We start from the raw sequence: 20,494 nt of genomic DNA, 5'->3' as shown, positions 1-20,494 counted from the left end.
ATGGGCCAAAGTTGCTAACCTTTGGAGACTCTCCAGGTCGAGGAATGTGCTGTAATTTCACTGTCATGACCAACCTCTTTACAAGTCCAGCCTACAAATATAGAAAGGACACATAAGATGAGGGTCAGAGAAACATGTTTTGGTAGCATACTAGTATATAGTCCAAATTTGGTTCCAAAAGCACACATTCTATGCACGTACCTATTCTGAGATTAGCCCACTTTCTCGGTTTCTGTCTCCATTCATATTCTCATTTTTCAGAGCTTCACAATAGAATTTAACAAATCATTCAGGCAGAATAGATTATGTACAAACAGAATTTCAGCTCCATAATGTTCATATTCTATTACCAAAAAAATATGAGATGTTTACATATAGGCTCCACATGCATCCAACAAGGCTACACAAACACGCTCCTCGCTCACAACAGTGAAAAAACACCCCTCTCACACCTCGAGAGAAAAAGGAGCCTAGCTCTAGAAAGGAAAGCTCGTACAACCCAAGAGACTAAGCAAAAGTAAAATGAAAAAGCACAAATCCTTTCTCATTATACATAGAAAGGACAAGAAGTATTATGCATTAGCTACTTAAAATTATTGAGTAAGATTCACTTATGCAAAGGAATACATTGTAACGATATAAAGAAGCAGACACCTTTGCTCTTAATACCATAAGTCATTTGAAGGAATTTAAACTTTATCATTTACACACACTTGGACGGGTAGACACTAAGAAAAACGGGGGAGCACACACTAGACCCATTGTATGAATGAGTTTTTCTTCAGGTACAATATTACAGGGAATGTTATTATGTTTCCATCGTTGGCAACAACCACTGGATTGGTAACCTGAGTAATGACAGCAATCCTCGTGTGTTCCAGATGCCTTTGGCCATTGGGGGATTCATAAAGCTATCTCTTCAACATTTTCAGTCTTGAACATTTAAACATCCCAATCACGTTAACAGTCAAACAAACAAGCCATTTGAACTGGTGTCAAGCAACCATTATGTCTCCATGAACTCTTCAGAAGGATACCTGAACCCCAAAAACTGCATGCCAAAAAAATCATTCACGATTGAATTAGTTCTGCATAAGAGGACCTCAAACTGACAAAATAGTTTGTGTAGCAAAAGGTGCACATTGCAAAAAAAATTAAGATTTTTGTGGTGAAAATTACGAATTCTTGTGGTGGAAGTTATGACTTTTGTGGTGAAAGCTATGAATGGCGAATTTACTGTTTTTTGTGGTAAAAGATTTACTTTTTGTGATGAGCAAAAAGTTAAAAGGGATGTGAATTAAGAATTAAGGGGTGTGAACATGTTACTTGACATAATGGTTCATGCAGAAAAAAACAAAAAATAAAAGGGATGTGAACATGTTACTTGTTACCTTCTTGTCAGCAGCTGTGCACTTGGGCTGGGTTGAGTCTGGAGACTACAAGTTACTTGTTTACCTTCTTGTCAGTAGCTGTGCACTAGGGCTGGATTGAGTCTCAGGAAACAGTGAGATTAGGATACCCAAAAGTGAAACTTAGAACCTGAATAAAGAGTTAGCCGTTGAATTAGCACTAATTCAACTGCTATCTCTGAAAAAAAAGGACTAAAGCAACTGAGCAGTTAACTACGTGATACAAAACTAATTGTCCCTGACATGAAAGTGATACACAAAAGATTTCTACCATCACAACTAACATTAAAGCTGAGATCCAAGTGAGTCAACGATAAGTTATAGTCCCCATCATTCAACTTGACATACCACAAATGGAAATTCCTATACCAGTTTCTCACCTTTTGGTTGTAAATGTTTTTCAAATTTTTCCATTGTATATACAGTTGAATAAGTTGGAGAAGCTCCAAAGGAACTTCTTGTGCAGAGGATTGGTAGATGAGTTTAGATATCATTAGGTTAACAGGAATTTGTCTCCCTCTAAAGGATTGTCCTTGCAAAGGTATGCCTCGGAAACAGATACTATGTGGAGAATAATGATGATGATTAGGAGTAAAATAACAAAACTGGGTATTGGGAATTACATTAGGTTCGGCCTTTACAGAATCTCATGTAAATTGTAATCAATTTTTTGGTTGAACTCCGATGGTGTGTTACGTTTCTATATACATTACTAGTATAACTTGTATAAACCAATTATAGTTTGATAATATCTAAATTAGGACAAAAGAGGCTATGGTTTTGTTCCACGAGTCGATGTTCAGTAGTGATAGGAGTCTTAAGTTTCTTAATTTTATTTTTCGGTGCGGAGTTTTAGATTTCTTAATTTTATTCCTCTCGTCCTCATCTTCTTGTCTTCACATAATATGCAGTTTACTTTCTTCACATTACCATTCACAACCCAAGAACCCCACCAATCAAAACTAAGTCTAGTTTCCCCTACCTCCTTTCCTCCAATTTAACAATTAAAATCATTACTGACCAGGAAGTTCTAGCAATTGTCCTCAACAAATCGACCAACTACAAACTTCCCCCCGGTGAACCAATTGCAACCATTTCTCACCTTGAAACCTTAAAGTTCTTCCACTACTCCATACTCTTTGATTTACACTGTTTTATTATATGTATATAGTTATATATTATACATATACACAATTGAGTTATATTGATTTTTTTTTTTTATTCTTTTATTTTTTCATTTCAAACATTATGTGACTATTTTTATACATATACAAAACTATATATTATGCCAAACAAAGTAAATCTTACAATTCACAATTCACTATTTTAAGAAAACGATTCACGATTTGACAATGTGGGCATATTGATAGGATTAGGACAGGTTGAAAAAAATTTATAAATAGATTGGATTTGTGATGGGTAATTGTACGAGGAACAAATATTCTGCGGAGCCCGTACTCCTTTCGTCCAAGCTCCTTGTCTATCCGATCGACCTGCGAGCACAACGGTGGTGAGCTACCCGGCGGTGTGTGGCCGGAAAACCCCTCCGACAGTCAAGTTAGCACACACACTCAGAGAGAGAAGAAGGGAGAAATAAATCACAATGAGTGTTTTTACCAAATGATGTTCCATCCTCAGCATGGGGGGCGCAGTCATGCTTATATACTTTCTGCGCTCAACTCTGCACCCATTAGTCTCTTGACACGTGGAGTTGCTCTCCCATCCGTCAGTACAAATCCAGCAAACACCACCTAACCAAACCGCCGAACAACATTACCAAGAACTCTGTAGCCTGGCGGCATCACCTCAGCTTCACACGACCGGGCTGCATAACGAGTCCCAGTGTCCCCTCGCCGAGCTCCATAACAACCGAGCTCAGTAGCATTCCGGTAAAGCCAAGTTCCAGACAGGTCGAGCCGGCAAACAAAAAGCCTTCCCGCCGAGCTAAACGTGCGAACCGTGGAACTCAGGTTGGCAGGTGACCATCTCGGCCAAGTAAGCTCGGCCCATACACGGGGCTTGACCCTCGGCCGAGCAAGACCGATTCTGGACGCAGACAAGCCCAAATAGCTCGGCCCCAACTTGGTCCTCGACCTCGACCAAGCAAAACCACCTCTAAATAGGCCCAAGTTAGCTCGGCCCAAACGTGCTCGGCCATCTTCGGTCTGGCTTCTACCACGGCCCAAAGCCAGATTATAAATCTCCCTCTCAATTGCCCCTTAATTCCGTCCGCGCAAGCGTGACTGGGATTACACGATCCGACCGGGGTAGATTCTCCCTTGATCCTTAGTTCGCAAGGCGTCAGCCGCGCTAATTCCCACGCTCGGTTTGTAGACTTGCTCGGTCGACGCCTCAACTTGCCATCTTGTCTCTTCAATACTGACGCCGCCGCCATTATGAACACTCGTCGACCATTTATTGGCCTCGAGCAGCCAACCCAGACGTCCCTTCACATTCGAAATTTTGGCGGGTTCTTTTCGCCTATAAACACGCCTCATCCCCCTTCATTTTCTTCCTACTGTCTCTCTTTCATTCCAGACGACCTGCAGTGCCCTCCATTGCTTTTTCAAGCTCCATCCTTGCCCTCTACTGCGTTCGTGCTTGAAAACTCGACTTCTGCCCCATTCTGGTAAGTTCTTCGAACCCCTTTATTGCTTTTTCATTCGGTATTCCTCATTTTTGGGCACATAAACTATAGGTTATAGGATATAGCTCCCCAAAAACCTCCTCTGCCCCTGCTCTCTTTGCTGTTCTTCAACTCCAGTGATGAACACACAAAGATCTGGAGCGGACCGGGCTCCAGGTCTTCTTTTTGATCCCAAAAAACACCTAAACCGAGCAAATTGCGAGTTTGCAAAAACTCCTGTAGGAACCGAGGTAGGCAGAGGACTTGACCGCTCGACCAGGCTAACAGCTGGTCCGCTTAAGCGGCTGAGCTTCTGGATTTACCTTCGTGACCGAGGTGGTCTGGCACTCCATCTGACCGAGCTAAAGTCAAGCTCGTTTTGCGCGACTGCGCTCCCGCTTACACTTACCCTCCTTTTCCTGCAGAGTCCAAGGGGACCACGCAACTACACCGAGGCTCTCAAAGACCGAGCAGCCATCAAACGAGAGTTTTTGACAAACCAACATAGCCGTGCTAAAAACAACCGGCTACACATGGGGCGCCACCGCTTCTTGGTTGATACGCCGGTCGCATTAGCCGCGTTCCGGGAAGAATATGGCGTCCCTACTGACGTGCACCTCAAGCTCGGTGAGGAGGACACAGCCCCTTGGGGCAGACTTGACCAATGCCCTTTCACCGTTCTTTCCATTATCGAAGGCGGCCTTCGCTTCCCGGTCAATCCCCTCATTCGCGAGTTCTTGAGGCGCATCGGGCTAGCACCGACGCAAGTCTCCACCAACACCTATAGGATAATTAACGGGATAGCCGAGCTGAACAACTGGCTAGGAACCAACCTAGGCTTAGCCGAGATACTTCGCCAGTAAACCCTCAGGCATACAGGCGACGGCCTTGCTTATTATTTAAAGATCAGACTGGGCAAAGAGAAGATAGTGACCGGCACCCCGGACAAAGACATGCTTGACGACGACTTTTTCTGGGTTTCTGGTAATTATAAAACAGCCGACGTGACGGGCTGGTATATCAGTAAGGACTTCGATTCAACATGTAAGCCGTGCTAACTGCTCTGTTAAATTACTTTCTTTCAATATTCTGTACTTAATATCTTTTCTTCTTCTTCTCCTCTTTGTAGCAATCGAAGCTTTGCAAGCCAACTACCATTATCCCAACGAAACAGCCATCAGAACCGTGCTGCGGTACTGTAACCGAGATTGCCACGAACTTCTTGGCTACGTACCGACCTACAGATACTCCGCTCCCCGCCGAAGTAGAGTGACAGACTTCCTCCGAGCGCCGTCTCCACCTCCCAATCCAACACTACCGGACGTGCCCCTTATCCGGTTGACCGAAGCAGAGGAGATGGTGAAACGAAACCGATCAAAAATCTCATCACCGCCACATCCACCGAGCTACCGAGCATCCCCTCCCGCACAGCCATTGCCGGTAAATCAAGCGGGGCCGTGGTCGCGTTGGCGTCAACCGCCGCGGTGCAGACAAGCAAGGAAAGTGGCCGCATTAGTAAAAGGCCCTGCACCGCCGATCCCTCAACCGAGCTCGTAGCAGAGCTAAACACCGAGCAACCAGCGATCACAACTGACCCAACACCTCCATGGAAGCCCCAAATGAAGCACCGGGTAAAAGAGATCCCGGCCAATGCTTCGGTCAAAGGGAACAAGGAGCACCTCCTCGTCTTCAACCTAGCCAAAGCCCTGCTTCTGCCGAGCGATGTGACCGGCAGTGACCACGTGCCCGACACCCAGCTCGTGAAGTCCTCGGTCAAGTCCATGACCCGGGTAAGAATTTCGCATGCTTATTCAAATTTTTCCAAGTGTTTGCTCGGTTTCCTCTCTTTAATCAAACTCTCTTCTTGCAGGCCATCTGGAAACAACATCTGGTGATGGAGCGGATTCATAGACTCTGGCAGAAGGCGACGGACGCTGCCAGCCAGGTTGAGCACCTTTCAGACCGAGCTGGGGCGTTCAAAAGCTTCTTTGGAGATTGCGAACTCAGACAACTCCAAATTGTTGGGCCAACTTGGAGCCGCCGAGCAAGAAAGAGACGCTCTTCGGGCCGAGCAGGAAGCGTCGAAACAAACAAAGAAGGCTGAGCTGGAAGAGGCAAACAACGAAGGTTTCAAGGAGGCCAAGGAAAACTACACCAAGCAAGTTCATGCCACCCAGGACATTTTCTTCAAGGCCGGCTGGAAGGCTGCTTGCGAACAGCTCGGCCAAAGATCTGGAACTGACGTGTTTGCCTCTCCCCCAGCTGCCTTCCTGCCGACGTACATGGTGTCGTATGCCAACGATGTCTTCAGCGCATTGTAGGTTGAGGCCAAGGAAGAAGGCACAGAGGAAGCCGAGGAAAATGCCGAGGGAGATAACCGCCCGAAGCAAGTCGGCCAAGTTGAGACCGGCGTCCAAGAAACCACAACCACGGTCGACCTAGAGGCAATTGCAACTGGGGATGACTTCGCCGACCCATCTCCCTTAGTTTAGTTTTCTTTTCTTTCTTCAAGAATGTAACCAGGCTACCAGCCCCACCTTATGTAATTCGGTTTTACATCAATGAAAAGTTTTGATTTCTTTAACTGTTGCATTGCTTGTCGGACTGTGTTCTGTCATCTCGGCAGGAACCTTTAAACAAAAGGTCAACAACTTTAGCCGGGGCAAAACACCTCAGCTAAATCTTTTGAGCAGGACAAATCACGAACCCCTTTAGCCGGGACAAAGCATCTTGGCTAAATCCTTTATTAAATCAACTCATTCAACCGGAGTAAAGCTTCTCGGTTGAAACCACAGAGTTGAGTAAATCTCCGACTCTATCAACCAGAGTAAAACATCTCGGTTTAAGCTGAGTAAGTCATCAACCCATTCAACCGGAGTAAAACATCTCGGTTGAAATCACAGAGTTGAGTAAACCATCAACTCATTCAACCGGAGTAAAGCTTCTCGGTTGAAACCACAGAGTTGAGTAAATCATCAACTCATTCAACCGGAGTAAAACATCTCGATTGAAATCACAGAGTTGAGTAGACCATCAACTCATTCAACCGGAGTAAAATATCTCGGTTAAAACCACAGAGTTGAGTAAACCATCAACTCGTTCAACCGGAGAAAAACATCTCGGTTGAAATCACAGAGTTGAGTAGACCATCAACTCATTCAACCGAAGTAAAACTTCTCGGTTGAACCACAAAGTTGAGTAAACCATCAACTCATTCAACCGGAGTAAAATATCTCGGTTGAGATCACAGAGTTAAGTAAACCATCAACTCATTCAACCGGAGTAAAACTTCTCGGTTAAGATCACAGAGTTGAGTAAATCATCAACTCGTTCAACCGGAGTAAAACATCTCGGTTGAAATTACAGAGTGGAGTGAATCATCAACTCGTTCAACCGGAGTAAAACATCTCGATTGAAATCACAAAGTTGAGTAAACCATTAACTCATTCAACCGGAGTAAAGCTTCTCGGTTAAAACCACAAAGTTGAGTAAATTATCAACTCGTTCAACCGGAATAAAACATCTCGATTAAGACCATAGAGTTGAGCAAATCATCAACTCATTTAACCGGAATAAAACATCTCGGTTTAAATCTCAAAGTAAGCATCGAAAACAACAGAATGCTTCAGCAAGTAAGTCACTTATATTATATTTGACAAAAAGCGTGTTCCATTCAGAAGTATAAGGAGAGCAAGTCTTTTCACAAAAAATTACATAAGAACGTAAAATGCTAAAAATAGTACAGCTTGAGGTTGGCCGCATTCCATTGCCGGGGTATGCCTTTTCCTTCCAAATCTTCCAGGTGATATGCCCCCTTGCCCGCTAGACCGGTTATCTTGTAAGGCCCTTCCCAGTTTGCCCCTAGCTTGCCTTCCCCTGGCACCAGTGTATTGCCCATCACCTTTCTTAAAACCCAATCCCTAACTTTGAACGGTCTGGGGTGCATCGTTTTGTTGTATTTTCTGGAAAGCTCTTGTTGGTATACGGCCACATGGATTAAAGCCTCATCTCGGCGCTCCTCCACTAGGTCCAATTCCAGCGCGATGGCTTCAGAGTTCAACTCGGACTCAAAACTTTCACTGCGGAGGGTGGGCATGCCAACTTTCAATGGGATGACCGCCTCCATGCCATATGCCAGGGCAAAAAGAGTTTCCCCGGTAGATCGCCTCGGGGTCGTCCGGTATGCCCAAAGGACACTTGGGAGTTCCTCGGCCCATTTTCCTTTGGCTTTCTCAAGTCTTTTCTTCAACCCATCAAGAATAGTTTTGTTTGATACTTCGGCTTGGCCGTTGGACTGCGGGTAAGCCGGGGTGGAGTTATAGAATTCGATCTTCAAATCTTCACAAAATCCTCTGAATAAGCGCCCGTCAAATTGGGTGTCATTGTCAGAAATCAGAATCTTGGGGACGCCAAACCGCGTTACCACATTCTGCCAGACAAACCATTTGACGTCTTTCTCCGTGATTGTTACTAAGGGCTCAACTTCAACCCATTTGGTGAAGTAGTCCGTAGCCGCGATGAAGAACTTCCGGCTGCCTGGTGTCGTTGGGAGTGGTCCCACTATGTCCAGCCCCCACATCGCAAAAGGCCAAGGGCTTGTAAGGGGAAGAAGTTCTCTAGCCGGCTGGTGAATTTGGTGAGCGAACTTCTGGCACTTCTCACATTTGCGAACATATTTCTGAGCGTCCGCTTGCATGCACGACCACCAATACCCTTGCGAGATAGCTCGGTAGGCCAAAGATCTGCCCCCGATGTGACTGCCGCATATGCCTTCGTGAATTTTGTACAGGAAAGCTTTTATGCTGTTTGGGTGTACACACTTGAGATAAGGACCAGTGAAAGACTTCTTGTATAAAGCACCAGATGGAGAGAGCCAAAACCGCTCTGACATCACCCGAACTTTATACGCTTCCTTTTTATCGGCCAGAAGGGTCCGCTCTTTTAGGAAGAGGATAATAGGGTCCATCCAAGAAGGGCCAAGCTCGGTGCAGAGTACTTCTGTCTGCTCGGGTTCCTCTATACTAGGCCTTGGTAAAAACTCAATCAGGAGAGGACTGGGAGATGTTCTGTCGACTATGGAAGCCAGACCAACTAACTCATCCGCACGGCCGTTTTCTTCCCGTCCAATTTGTTAGACCCTTATCGCTTGGAATCGCTTGATGTGGTCTCTTACCAGAGCTTGGTACTTTACCATTTTGTCATCTTTAGCTTCGTAAACCCCAGACACTTGGTTGACAACAAGTTGGGAATCGCTGTAAACCATCAGCTAGGATGCGCGCACCTGGAGCGCGCTCTTAAGTCTGGCCAGCAACGCCTCGTACTCAGCTTCATTGTTTGACGCAGGGAATCCGAGTATGATAGTGTTCGATGGTCAGACCATCTGGGGAGATCAAAACTATGCCCAGCCCGGCACCGTGACGATTTGAGGCTCCATCTACAAAAAGTTTTCACATTTCACCGACAAAGAGCTTCCAACACTCTGAGGGGTCCTGGGAGGTTTGAAGGTCGATGGGATCACGGTCACTCGGCTGTTCGATTTCTGGTTCGCTGTTGTTCGGTTCCATTTCATCCCCCCTCGACGATGCAGCACCGGACCCAACAGGTTAATTTGCCATGCCCAAGTCTAGAGTCGCATCGCCGGGCTGCAGTACTATGCCGACTGGAGGTTCTATGGCAGGGCGCGCAAGTTCCGCGTCGCCAACATCGCCCGGTTGTGCAATTTCTGGCGAGCCTGCATTCACCTCCTCGGCTGCCGTGGCAAGATCCACCGGGCATACTGGATGAATTCCAGGTGAGAATTCAGCAATGAAGTCGGCCAATGTCTGTGCTTTCATGGCAGTTCGGGGTTAAAACTTGACGTCGAATTGTCCCAATTCGACCGCCCACTTGAGGATTCGACCGGAGAAATCCACTCGCTCGAACAAGGCTTTGAGTGGGAACTCGATCAAAACGATGATTGTGTGAGCATGAAAATAGTGCGCCAATTTCCTGGAGGCCATCATCAACGCCAAGGCAAGTTTTTCCAACTACAAGTATCTCGACTCTGTCGGTAGCAAGGTTTTGCTCACGTAGAAGATGGGGAAATGTTGGATTCCTTCTGACCGAACAAGCACTGCGCTAACTGCATGCTGAGAAACGGCCAGATAAAGGTAGAGTTCTTCGCCGAGCTTTGGTGTCACCAATAATGGAGCAGAAGACAGATACGCCTTTATCTCGGCCAAAGCCCTGTCACATTCCTCGTCCCACGAAAACTTGGATTTCAGGGCTCGAAAGAAAAGGCGGCAGCGATCTGATGACCGGCTTATGAATCGATTAAGCGCGGCAGCCATTCCGGCCAGGTGCTGCACGTCCTTCGCCAAGTTGGGCTGCTTTAATTCTTGTACGGCTTTGATTTGTGTGGGGTTTGCCTCGATGCCTCGGTTTGTGACTAGGAAGCCTAGGAATTTCCCAGATCCCACGCCGAAGGCACACTTGGACGCATTCAGGCGTAGCTTGTGCAGTTTGAGAATGGCGAACATCACGGCTAGGTCGGACAAGTGGTCTACCTGATGCCTGCTTTTGACCACCATGTCATCGATGTAAGCCTCCATCGTCCGGCCTAGCAGAGGGGCGAACGTTTTGGTCACCATCATTTGGAAAGTTGTCCCGGCGTTCTTCAAACCAAAAGGCATGACTCGATAGTAGAAGAGTCCCCTTAGAGTGGTGAAAGAGGTTCTCTCGCGGTTGGGCCATGCATGACAATCTGATGATAACCGCGATAGGCATCTAAGAAACTGAGCCTTTCATGTCCAGCCGTTAAATCCACCAGTTGGTCTATTCTGGGCAGAGGAAAGCTGTCTTTAGGGTAAGCTCAGTTGACGGTCTTGTAGGCTACGCAAACTCGCCACTTCCCATTCTTCTTGGGTACTACGACCGTGTTTGAAATCCACGGAGGGTAGTGCACTTCCTGAATAGCCCGCGCTTCAAGCAAGTTCCTTACCTCCTCCGCGACTACCTCGGCGTGATGAAGAGTTGATCTCCTTGTTCTCTGAATGACTGGCCGTGCATCAGGGAAAACATTAAGTTGGTGGCAAATAAAACTTGGATCGATGCCAGGCATGTCGTAGGGCGACCATGCGAAGACTTCGATATTTGCTATCAAGAACTCTACCATCTCGGTCCTTTCTTGAGCGGTCAGGCTTGATCCGAGCAAAAAGAACTTGTTTGGACTTTCCGTGTCGATCCGTATTTCTACCAATACTTCAACAGCTTTGTCCTCGGCCCTGGTGCCCACATCATCAAGGACACTCTGGTCTTCTGGGCCTTCAATCATTTGCACGAAGCCTTTGGCAGCTCGGCTCCCGTTCACTGCCACGAAACATTGCTTCGACATGACTTGATCACCCCAAATTTCCTCAATTTCCCCCATAGCCGAGGGGAATCTCATAACCTAGTGGTAGGTCGACTCTACAGCCTGCATAGCGTGAAGTTAGCCCCTATCGAGGATCAGATTGTATGTAGACAGCACCTGCAATACCCAGAACTCCACCTGCTTGACCACGGATCCGGCTTTGACCAGTAAAATTATTTTTCCCAAAGGCCGCTCCGGTTGCGAGTTGAAACCTACCAGTGGCGAAGTTGCCAGAGCCAAGTCTGTGTCTCGGAGTTTGAGTTGTTTGAACGCGTCATAGCACATAATTTCAACTGAGCTTCCCTGGTCAATCAAGATGCGCTTGACATCGAACTCTTTGACGTGAAGGGTGACCACTAGGGCGTTGTTGTGTGGTGTTTGAATGCGCTGTAGGTCCCTTGTGGAGAAACTTATCACGTCTTTTTCCTCGATCTTCCCCCTTTTGATCGCGGGCTGGACTGACAAAACTTCCCTCATGTGTCCCGCCTTTTTGATCATTCCTCGGAGCTCGCATACACACGCCGGCTTCACGATGCCGTGGATCACATTAACCACTCCTTGAGGGGGCGCCTCCAAGTCCTCCGATCCATACGGATCAGCCGGGGCAGGATGTGTGGCCTTAACACCCCCATCGATGTAAAGATCTAAGTGTCCGGCTGCGACTAACTCCTCCAAGTGTTGCTTCAGAGGCAAACAGTCCTCTGTCCGGTGTCCTCGCTCCAGGTGAAATGTGCAACGGTACCGCGAATTGAAGCCCTTTTGCGCGTCGCCTAACTTAGTAGGAAACCGGACGTAATCCTCGTCACGGATTTCACTAAGTATGCGATAGATTGGAATCTTAAAGACCGTGGTGATGCCCATCCGAGCTTTCAACCTTCTGTTAGCATCAGCTACGTCATCGCGGGGGTATTTAGCCTGGTCATTCCGACGACCCCTTCCTCGGTTTCGATGATTTGACCCACGGTCAGATTCCTCGGCGCGATCATTCGGACGGTTAGTCTCCTGTCCGACCACGTGTACCTTGCCAGCCGACCTCTTGTCTGTTACCACCGGAATTGTCTTCGCGGTGGAAGCCGCCGCATCATCCTCTACTCAGATGTGCTCATTGATGCGCTGCATTAGTTGGCCCATGGATGTCGGCTGGTTCATGGTAAGTGAGTCCCGCAGCCTATGTCTGACCAGAAGACCGCGTTTATATTGGATGATTGCTAGGTTGATCGGGCAATCTAAAATCTCATTGAAAGTTTTCCAGTATCTGGAGTTGTATGCCTTGAGTGTGTCGTTCGACTCCATTTTGACACTGAGAAGGTGGTCCACCTCCTTTGGCATTTTAGTGTTGGTCTTGAAACGAGTCACGAAGGCTTCTGCCAACTGCTGCCACCTTTCAATGCTTCCCTCCAGCAGCCTCTCAAACCACTTCAAGCCCAGCTCGCCTAAACTCGACGGAAAGATAAGGCACATAAGAGCGTCATTATGCCTATGTCCAGCCATGACCTGCCGAAAGTGGCTTACATGCAAGTATGGATCGATCTTTCCGTCGTAGAGCGTAAACTTGGGCTGGTGAAAGCCCGCGGGGAGCGGTGTGGTTTCTATTTCAAGGGAGAAGGGGGTGGCGTTCAGCCTTGCTAAATCTGTGTCTAGAAGGAGAGGCACGGCTAGGCGGGGTGGTCGCATTATGACCTCTTCACTGGCGTGACCCCCATAAGATAGCCGCTGGAGCGCCGGCACCCTTTGAGTCTCTCGCCGGCAAGCCCGCTCCTTCAAGACTACCCGCAAGTCCTCCGAGCGAGCGGAGTAGGAATATCTCGACATCGTTGCCGGACGTGAGGGTTGATAGGTACTATCTTGCGCACTGGACTTCTCTACTGGAGCGTCGGAATCTCCAACCCTGTAACTTCTGGTGATAGAAAGGGAGGGAGTGTGCCGCTGGCTCTAACTGCCTGAACGGCATGGTTGGATGCACTCACTGTGGTCTCCCACTCTAACAACACCCTTCCCGATCAAATATTCTGCAGAGCCCGTACTCCTTTCGTCCAAGCTCCTTGTCTATCCGATCGACTTGCGAACACAACGGCAGTGAACTACCCGGCGGTGTGTGGCCGGAAAACCCCTCCGACGGTCAAGTTAGCACACACACTCAGAGAGAGAGGAAGGGAGAGATAAATCACAATGAGTGTTTTTACCAAATGATGTTCCATCCTCAGCATGGGAGGCGCAGTCATGCCTATATACTTTCTGCGCTCAACTCTGCACCCATTAGTCTCTTGACACGTGGAGTTGCTCTCCCATCCGTCAGCACAAATCCAGCAAACACCACCTAACCAAACCGCCGGACAACATTACTGGGAACTCGGCAGCCTGGTGGCATCACCTCGACTTCACACAATCGGGCTGCATAACGAGTCCCAGTGTCCTCTCGCCGAGCTCCATAACAACCGAGCTCAGTAGCATTCCGGTAGAGCCGAGTTCCAAACAGGTCGAGCCGGCGAACAGAAAACCTTCTCGCCAAGCTAAACGCATGGTTATCAGAATCCCAATCTGGATCTTACGATCCATTTGAGTACAATCGATCCGGATCGTATAAAAAACTCCTTATAGGTAGGATCTTTCGATCCTGGTAGTGGGACTTATAGGATCGTGGAATCCCGATCCGAATCCGATCCTATCCGATCTAATTTACAAGCCTTGTTTTGTATTGTATGACATATTTTGTTGTAAATTTTATGTTTGTTGTCTAAATACCAATTTATGTTGTCAAAATAAATAATAAAAATTAAGTAGTATTGAATCAAATAGACTAAGAAAAACAAACTAGGAAACAAAGACTAAGAAAACAAACTAGGAAACAAACATTCAAATATTGCGGTAATTTAAGAAAATTAAATAGTCGGAAAAACAAACTTAGCTTTAGCGGAGTCTAAGAAGGGTAAGATGATTGCAACTTTATCCCAATTTCTGGAGAAATTATTTTTGTGACTCGAATCCGCTCCACTATGGATGCTAACGACAAACATTATCATTCGAGTAAGCAACTCTTTTGAGTTCTTAATCTATTTTCATATCCAATTTTGTTAAATATTTTTTCTTCACTTTTTATGCATTATTGTACATTGTAAAGTATTTTGTTATAGAATTCTTCTTCTTCTTTACCTTCTTTTTTGATAAAATACAGAACTTTTACCATCGAGTTTTCTATTGCATAATATTATATGTACATTTTACATAGAGTATTATATTTTTCACAATATCTTCATTTCTTTTTAATAAAATATAGGTTCATTTTGTGTATACTTTATAAGAAATATTTATTTAAATTAAATTATTATGTAATTTGTCTTTTTCGGTAGGATCTTACGATCCTCGATCCGATTCTACGATCCGATCCTATAAACACCTCCAATGATCCAACGTAGGATCCCGATTTTAACAGCCTTAAACGTGCGAACCGTGGAACCCGGGTTGGCAGGTGACCATCTAGGCCAAGTAAGCTCGGCCCATACACGAGGCTTGACCCTCGGCCGAGCAAGACCGATTCTGGACGCAGACAAGCCCAAATAGCTCGGCCCCAACTTGGTCCTCGACCTCGACCGAGCAAAACCACCTCTAAATAGGCCCAAGTTAGCTCGGCCCAAACGTGCTCGGCCAACTTCTGTCCGGCTTCTACCACGGCCCAAAGCCAGATTATAAATCTCCCTCTCAATAATGGTCTAATAAGCAATTTTTGTATGATGTGTGAGTGTAGTTCTTACATTCTTAAAGGTTGTGTTTGTCCCTAGGATTATTTGAATGAGATTTGTCTAGTCATCAAATTTTTTGAGGGAAAATGCAAAACTCGAAGCATTTTACCACTCCCAAGATGAGGTGTAAGCATTTCAAATTTCAAATTTTAATATTTTGTAATTAAAATAGTGAAAAAAATAAATAAAAGTTAAATATAAATATATAAAAACTTTTCTCCGTAAGGCATTAACCATTTCACTTCAAAAAATGGAGTGTGCCTTCATTGAAAGTGAAATTGACATTCTTAGCTTTAGTGATTGAGCTTCTCACTTGAGCATTATTTTTATATTTCATGTTCATTGGTCATTTACTTAATTTTTTTCTATAGAATATAGTCACAAAAGAGGTTACTTTTTATTTTTTGCTTTTTGATGTTTAAACTATCCACTAGATTAAGTTTAACAAGATTCTAAGGCAACCTCTTCAAATGCATACTCTTCATAAGCTTATGAGCAAAAGGCATACAAGGCGCACCTAAGGTACATGCCTTAAATTGTGCTGCACAAGCCTTGATGCATTTTTACCTTAGCCTCAAGGTGTAGCGGGCCTCAACAAAGCCTTTGAAAACTTTGCTATCCACTAATTGTTCAGACACTCCACGGATGAAAATTCATATAAAATTCATATTGCTGTATAAATTGGGATCTAGGATATTTTATGGTGGTTTTGATTACTACCATAAAAAAATAAAATAATAAAATAAAAGGAAAGAGGTACCAAAAGGGTGTGATCCTATACAATGTAGAGCAAACCAAAACAAAGCCTAAATCATCCCCTCTTTTTTCGTTCAATAAGCAAAGATTCTTTATCAAAATCGCCTTAAAAGGGGTGAACAGGCAAAAAGCAAAGCCTAAATGCTAAACTCCACAGGCTTATACAAATCGTCTATGAACAGTACAAGAGAAAAAAAAAAAAAAAAAAAAAAAAAAAAAAAAAAAAAAAAAAAAACAGAGAAAGAAAAAGAAAAAAGGCAGTCCTCTCATCCGAGAAAACAAAAGATAAAAAAAAACCTTTTAACTCATAAAGGGACCTATAGTGCATACTTATGAAGGGAAAGCAAAAAATGATAAGAAGATTTCTCAATTTTGGAATACCCAAAAGAATAACATAAGGAAAAGATGCAGAGGCGACCACATCATAAACCATGTGGTTTTATAGTGCACTAGTGCTTAGTCAATTTTACGGCGTTTATGCCTCGCGTAGTCAGAAATTACATATCTATGTTGGTGGTTGGATTTCTTAACATGCTGCTAATGCTGTAATTTTTGAGTTTTCACAGCTAATTAGCGACTTCTATTCAATTTACAAACGATCATACATGTCCAAACCTAATGCAAACTCAAATTATAAGCCATATCAACAAATAATCCCAAAACCATCATAGTCATCTCACAAAGGAATGTCTTCAATGATATTGATATACTTTCCATTCTTACCACTCATTAAAGTCCTTTTTTCCTTTTTTTTTTCCTCTGTGGGTGGGTGGCTTGGAGTGTCTTTTTCATTCATTTTCTCTGTATGTGTGTTTGGGTTGGGTTGGGTTGGGTTGGGTTGGGTTGGGGATGCCTTACCATAAATGTTGCATATAGTATAGAAGCAACTCACAAAATAAAAGCAAGATGCACCTAGAGAAGCTTATACAATGCAAGGATAAGACAGAAATAGTGGGAATGTCAAAAGTTACAACACGAAATAACATAAAATTATCAAAAAAAATGTTGCTGATATGTTTTTATGAAGTATATGCCATCACTCATATGAAACTTTGATTTTCTATGTACTCTATGCCATTAACATCATAATTAACAGCAATAACGGAATGCCTAAAGTACAACCACACAAAATAATAAAAATTATCAAAACTCATTTTCTTATCAGTTTTTATAAAAGCCATCAATGTGGCATGTAACAAGGGAGTCTGGTTCTCTATTTCTATGCCCTCAATAGAAAAAGCAATACCAAAGATGAGGCAAAATATGACCATTCCCTTGCATCATAATCGCAAAGAAAAACATTTACTACAGGGCATGAGCTGTTTGGGAACCAAGATTGCAACACAATATACAAAAGGTATTGTTGCGGAAGTATACACAAGTCATATGCTGCCTTGTGATGAAGTACACAAAGTAAATTGCTGGTGAACATCACAAAAGAATGGCAGCTGTCAATCACATATTGACTACAAAGAACACACTACGCACCAAAGGATTACCGCTATTTTCACATTAGAATTGAAGTCTGGAAGTAACCTCTAATCAATTTTCATTGAGTATCATCTATGGCCCTGGACAAAACCTTCTAAATCTCTCTGCCCAAAAGTCCTCCCAAGAGAAGCGGCATCCTTAGATCTCACAGCAATGTAAAATATCAGCCAAGCCACCATGAAATAAACTTCCATCATTGATTGGAAAGCCATTGCAAACCACTTCCCAAAAAATCGAGCCAATGTCCATCTTGTAAATGGTCCACAAAGCATAGACTCCAAACACTTGATGATCACAGCCTGCTTAAACATCATTGACAACAAATAACACCCTTTCTTCACAATCTCTCTCCCGCTCCTCCTTGAGTCCACAATTGCAACCCAAGAATCCACAGCAAAAACAAATTCCACAATCATGTCCAACAGAATCCAGGCAACCAAAAACCCTGCAGTCTCCTTCTCAAACCCCTGAATCCACGGAGACACAATTGAGAAAGGCATCATCTTCAACCTCACGAAAATCTTAAAAAACGAATACTGATCTTCGATTTCACCAAAAAACCACAGACCCAGAATCTGCGTAAGCGCATCCCTTACTGCCCATCTCATAAGAATAAACCCAGGAAGCCTTTTGATACCCAAACTCGAACCATCCCATATCGTCCCAATCCATGAACAATACCTCACTAAGAAATGATTCACAACCACAACAAACACAATTCCAAGAACCCAAGAATAGGTAACAAGAAACCCTAGAATTACATATCCATATGCAGCAGACAACAAAAATATAAGAAAGAATAAAGCCGAGGCATCGCTCCTCCGTAGCTCCAAACCCTTAATCAAAAACTGTAAACCCACAACCCTTTCGGCCTCATCTTCACCATTATTCAACTCATCGTTGCTATTATTATCCTCATCTATAGATTCTTTTAATGAAGTCTCGGGGAATTGAAAAGACAAAGGCAAGCGGACAATTTGAGAAACCCTAATTCCATTATCAGTAACGTAATTCGAAAACCCTAACCTGGGGTTACTTAGAATCAGGAAGCTTCCATTGGAGGGGGTTTTGGGGTGGGAACCGAAGAGGGAGCGAGTGTTATCCTCATCGCCGGAGAAGAAGTCGTCATCGAGGGTTCCGACGCGGGTGAGGTGGAGGAAGGGGCGGCGGCGCCGTGGGAAGGGCGGGGTTTCGTAGGGGGGTTTTGAGGGAATGTCGAGGCGAGAGAGGAGGGATCGCATGGAGGGGTCTTTGTCGATGAAGGAGGTGAGGAAGTGAGTGCCATTTTCGACATTGGAGTGGAAGGTGAGGATGAGGAAGGAAAGGAAGATGAATGTGAGAAGATGAGACCAGAAGATCGACCTCGTCTGTCTCAGAACTTGCGCCGTCGTGTGCGAGTTCAGGCCTGGCGGCGGTGGTTGGTGGTTGTTCATGGCGGACTTCCGTGAGAGCGTGTGTTCGTGTGTTCGAGAGAGAGAGAGCTTTGATATTATTCTCTGGAATTAGTGGTTAATTGACAGTGAGTCCCACTCACTCACATGTATTTTGTATTTTAATTTTATTTCTTTTTATTTTTTACATTATTAATAATGATATAAATGATAAAAATTTAGTTACCTGTAACGTTGTTGTTATTTTGTGGCCCTTTCTCTGTGCTAATACAAGGTGGCGATGCTGACAAATGAAAATGTGAGAAATAGACTAACAGGTTAAAATAAAATAGTTAAAAAATTAAAAAATTATCAGACGAAATCTAAATGTACTTGTAAGTTGAACACAATTTTTTTTTTTTTAAAACGAATTATATTAATGATTTTTATAGTTTAAGGTTTATGTTATTTTATTTCTTGATTTTTTAATTATAATATTTTTAATTTTTAATTTTTAATTTTTAATTTTTAATTTTATTTTAAATAAAAATAATTGAAAATTTATTACTCAATTTTAAGAATAAAGTGATTAATTTGATAAAAATAAATATCAAAAAATTAATTTTTAATTTTTAAAAATGATTTATATCTATCAAAGATAAAATTATATCAAATTGATAAATCTTTTACAAATTTATTTATTTATTTTTAACAAATTAATTTTTAATATATATTTAGACGATAATCATGTAATGAGTGGTTATTTTTATTTTTATTAAATTAATTTCTATTTTTTCAAAAGTTAAACATGGCGACAACTTTGATATCTTTGATATTGTGGGGATATATTTTCTGAATACCAACACGTGGCATGATGACGCCGACGTGTCAGCCGAGGTGCCACGTGTCGTGGTAGTTAGGCCAAGATGATCTCGGAGTTGTCGAGGTTATCTCCGAAGATATCGGAATCCGAGATAAGCGAATAAGGGACAAGAGTCCTAAGACGAAGAGGGGACTTAACCAAGATAAGGATAAAGCTCTTAGGGAGTTTATCTTTATCTCTTAAGAAGTCCAAAGTAAGCACTGAATTGGAGTTCATTGAAGTCATACTTCTAGTAGGACTTGGATTGAATATATTATAAAAGAGAGGCACCCCCATGGGTCTAAGGTATGCAATTTATGTTTTGAGTATTAAGTTTAGCACTTGATTATCTTTGAGAGATATACTGACTTGATCGTCGGAGTGCCCCCGGGTGGAAGAACCACCGCCGGAGCCTTTTCTTTCTGTTATAGGTTGCTGAAGCCATCTATTCTGCCTGTGCTCTCCAGTTGATCACTAAGCAGGCAGTGTGGTCAGATTTTCACTCACACAATTTGGCGCCGTCTGTGGGAACGAAGGAAGAATAGATGGCCAGTAACGGACAGCAGGAAAAAATTGGGGATGACGCTCCCGCTGGGAGTGGCAGACCAATTGACCTTGACATTGAAGGAGACAACCACAATACAGAAGCCCGTGACCAGGGTCACAGAGAGAAAGACGTCGTCCAGGAGGGCGACACGTCAAAAAGGACAAACCAAGGAAAGTACTACAATGAAGATAACCTCCAGGTATGGAGGGACAGGTGCTTACGGAGGGATGAGGAAGTAAAAGAATTGGCGAACAAGTTGGCAGACCTTCAGTCAGTCGTCAACTTCATGATGCAGAATAATGTTAT

The 20,494-nt window shown here is 43.9% G+C and overlaps 1 protein-coding gene across 3 annotated transcripts; it reads right to left on the bottom strand.

Moving 5' to 3' along the window:
• Nucleotides 1–319: 319 nt before the first annotated feature.
• Nucleotides 320–18,937, bottom strand: LOC114269229 (uncharacterized). Of its 3 annotated transcripts, none has more exons than XM_028210514.2 (3): nucleotides 17,418–18,937; nucleotides 1,392–1,539; nucleotides 320–1,051 (listed from the first exon to the last, which is right to left on the bottom strand). In XM_028210514.2, the coding sequence occupies exon 1, from the start codon at nucleotides 18,840–18,842 to the stop codon at nucleotides 17,478–17,480; it is 1,365 nt and encodes a 454-aa protein (XP_028066315.2). In that variant the 5' UTR covers nucleotides 18,843–18,937; the 3' UTR covers nucleotides 320–1,051; nucleotides 1,392–1,539; nucleotides 17,418–17,477. The 3 variants fall into 3 exon arrangements, with proteins under 3 accessions (XP_028066315.2, XP_028066314.2, XP_028066316.2); XM_028210513.2 differs by having other exon boundaries at nucleotides 17,407–18,927; XM_028210515.2 differs by having other exon boundaries at nucleotides 17,455–18,927.
• Nucleotides 18,938–20,494: the final 1,557 nt, after the last annotated feature.

The sequence above is a fragment of the Camellia sinensis genome, chromosome 10 (assembly GCF_055761805.1).
Source record: "Camellia sinensis isolate YWXY chromosome 10, ASM5576180v1, whole genome shotgun sequence".
Lineage (NCBI taxonomy): Eukaryota > Viridiplantae > Streptophyta > Magnoliopsida > Ericales > Theaceae > Camellia > Camellia sinensis.
Note: the sequence above shows the minus strand (reverse complement) of the source record. Positions and strands in the feature narration are given on the sequence as shown.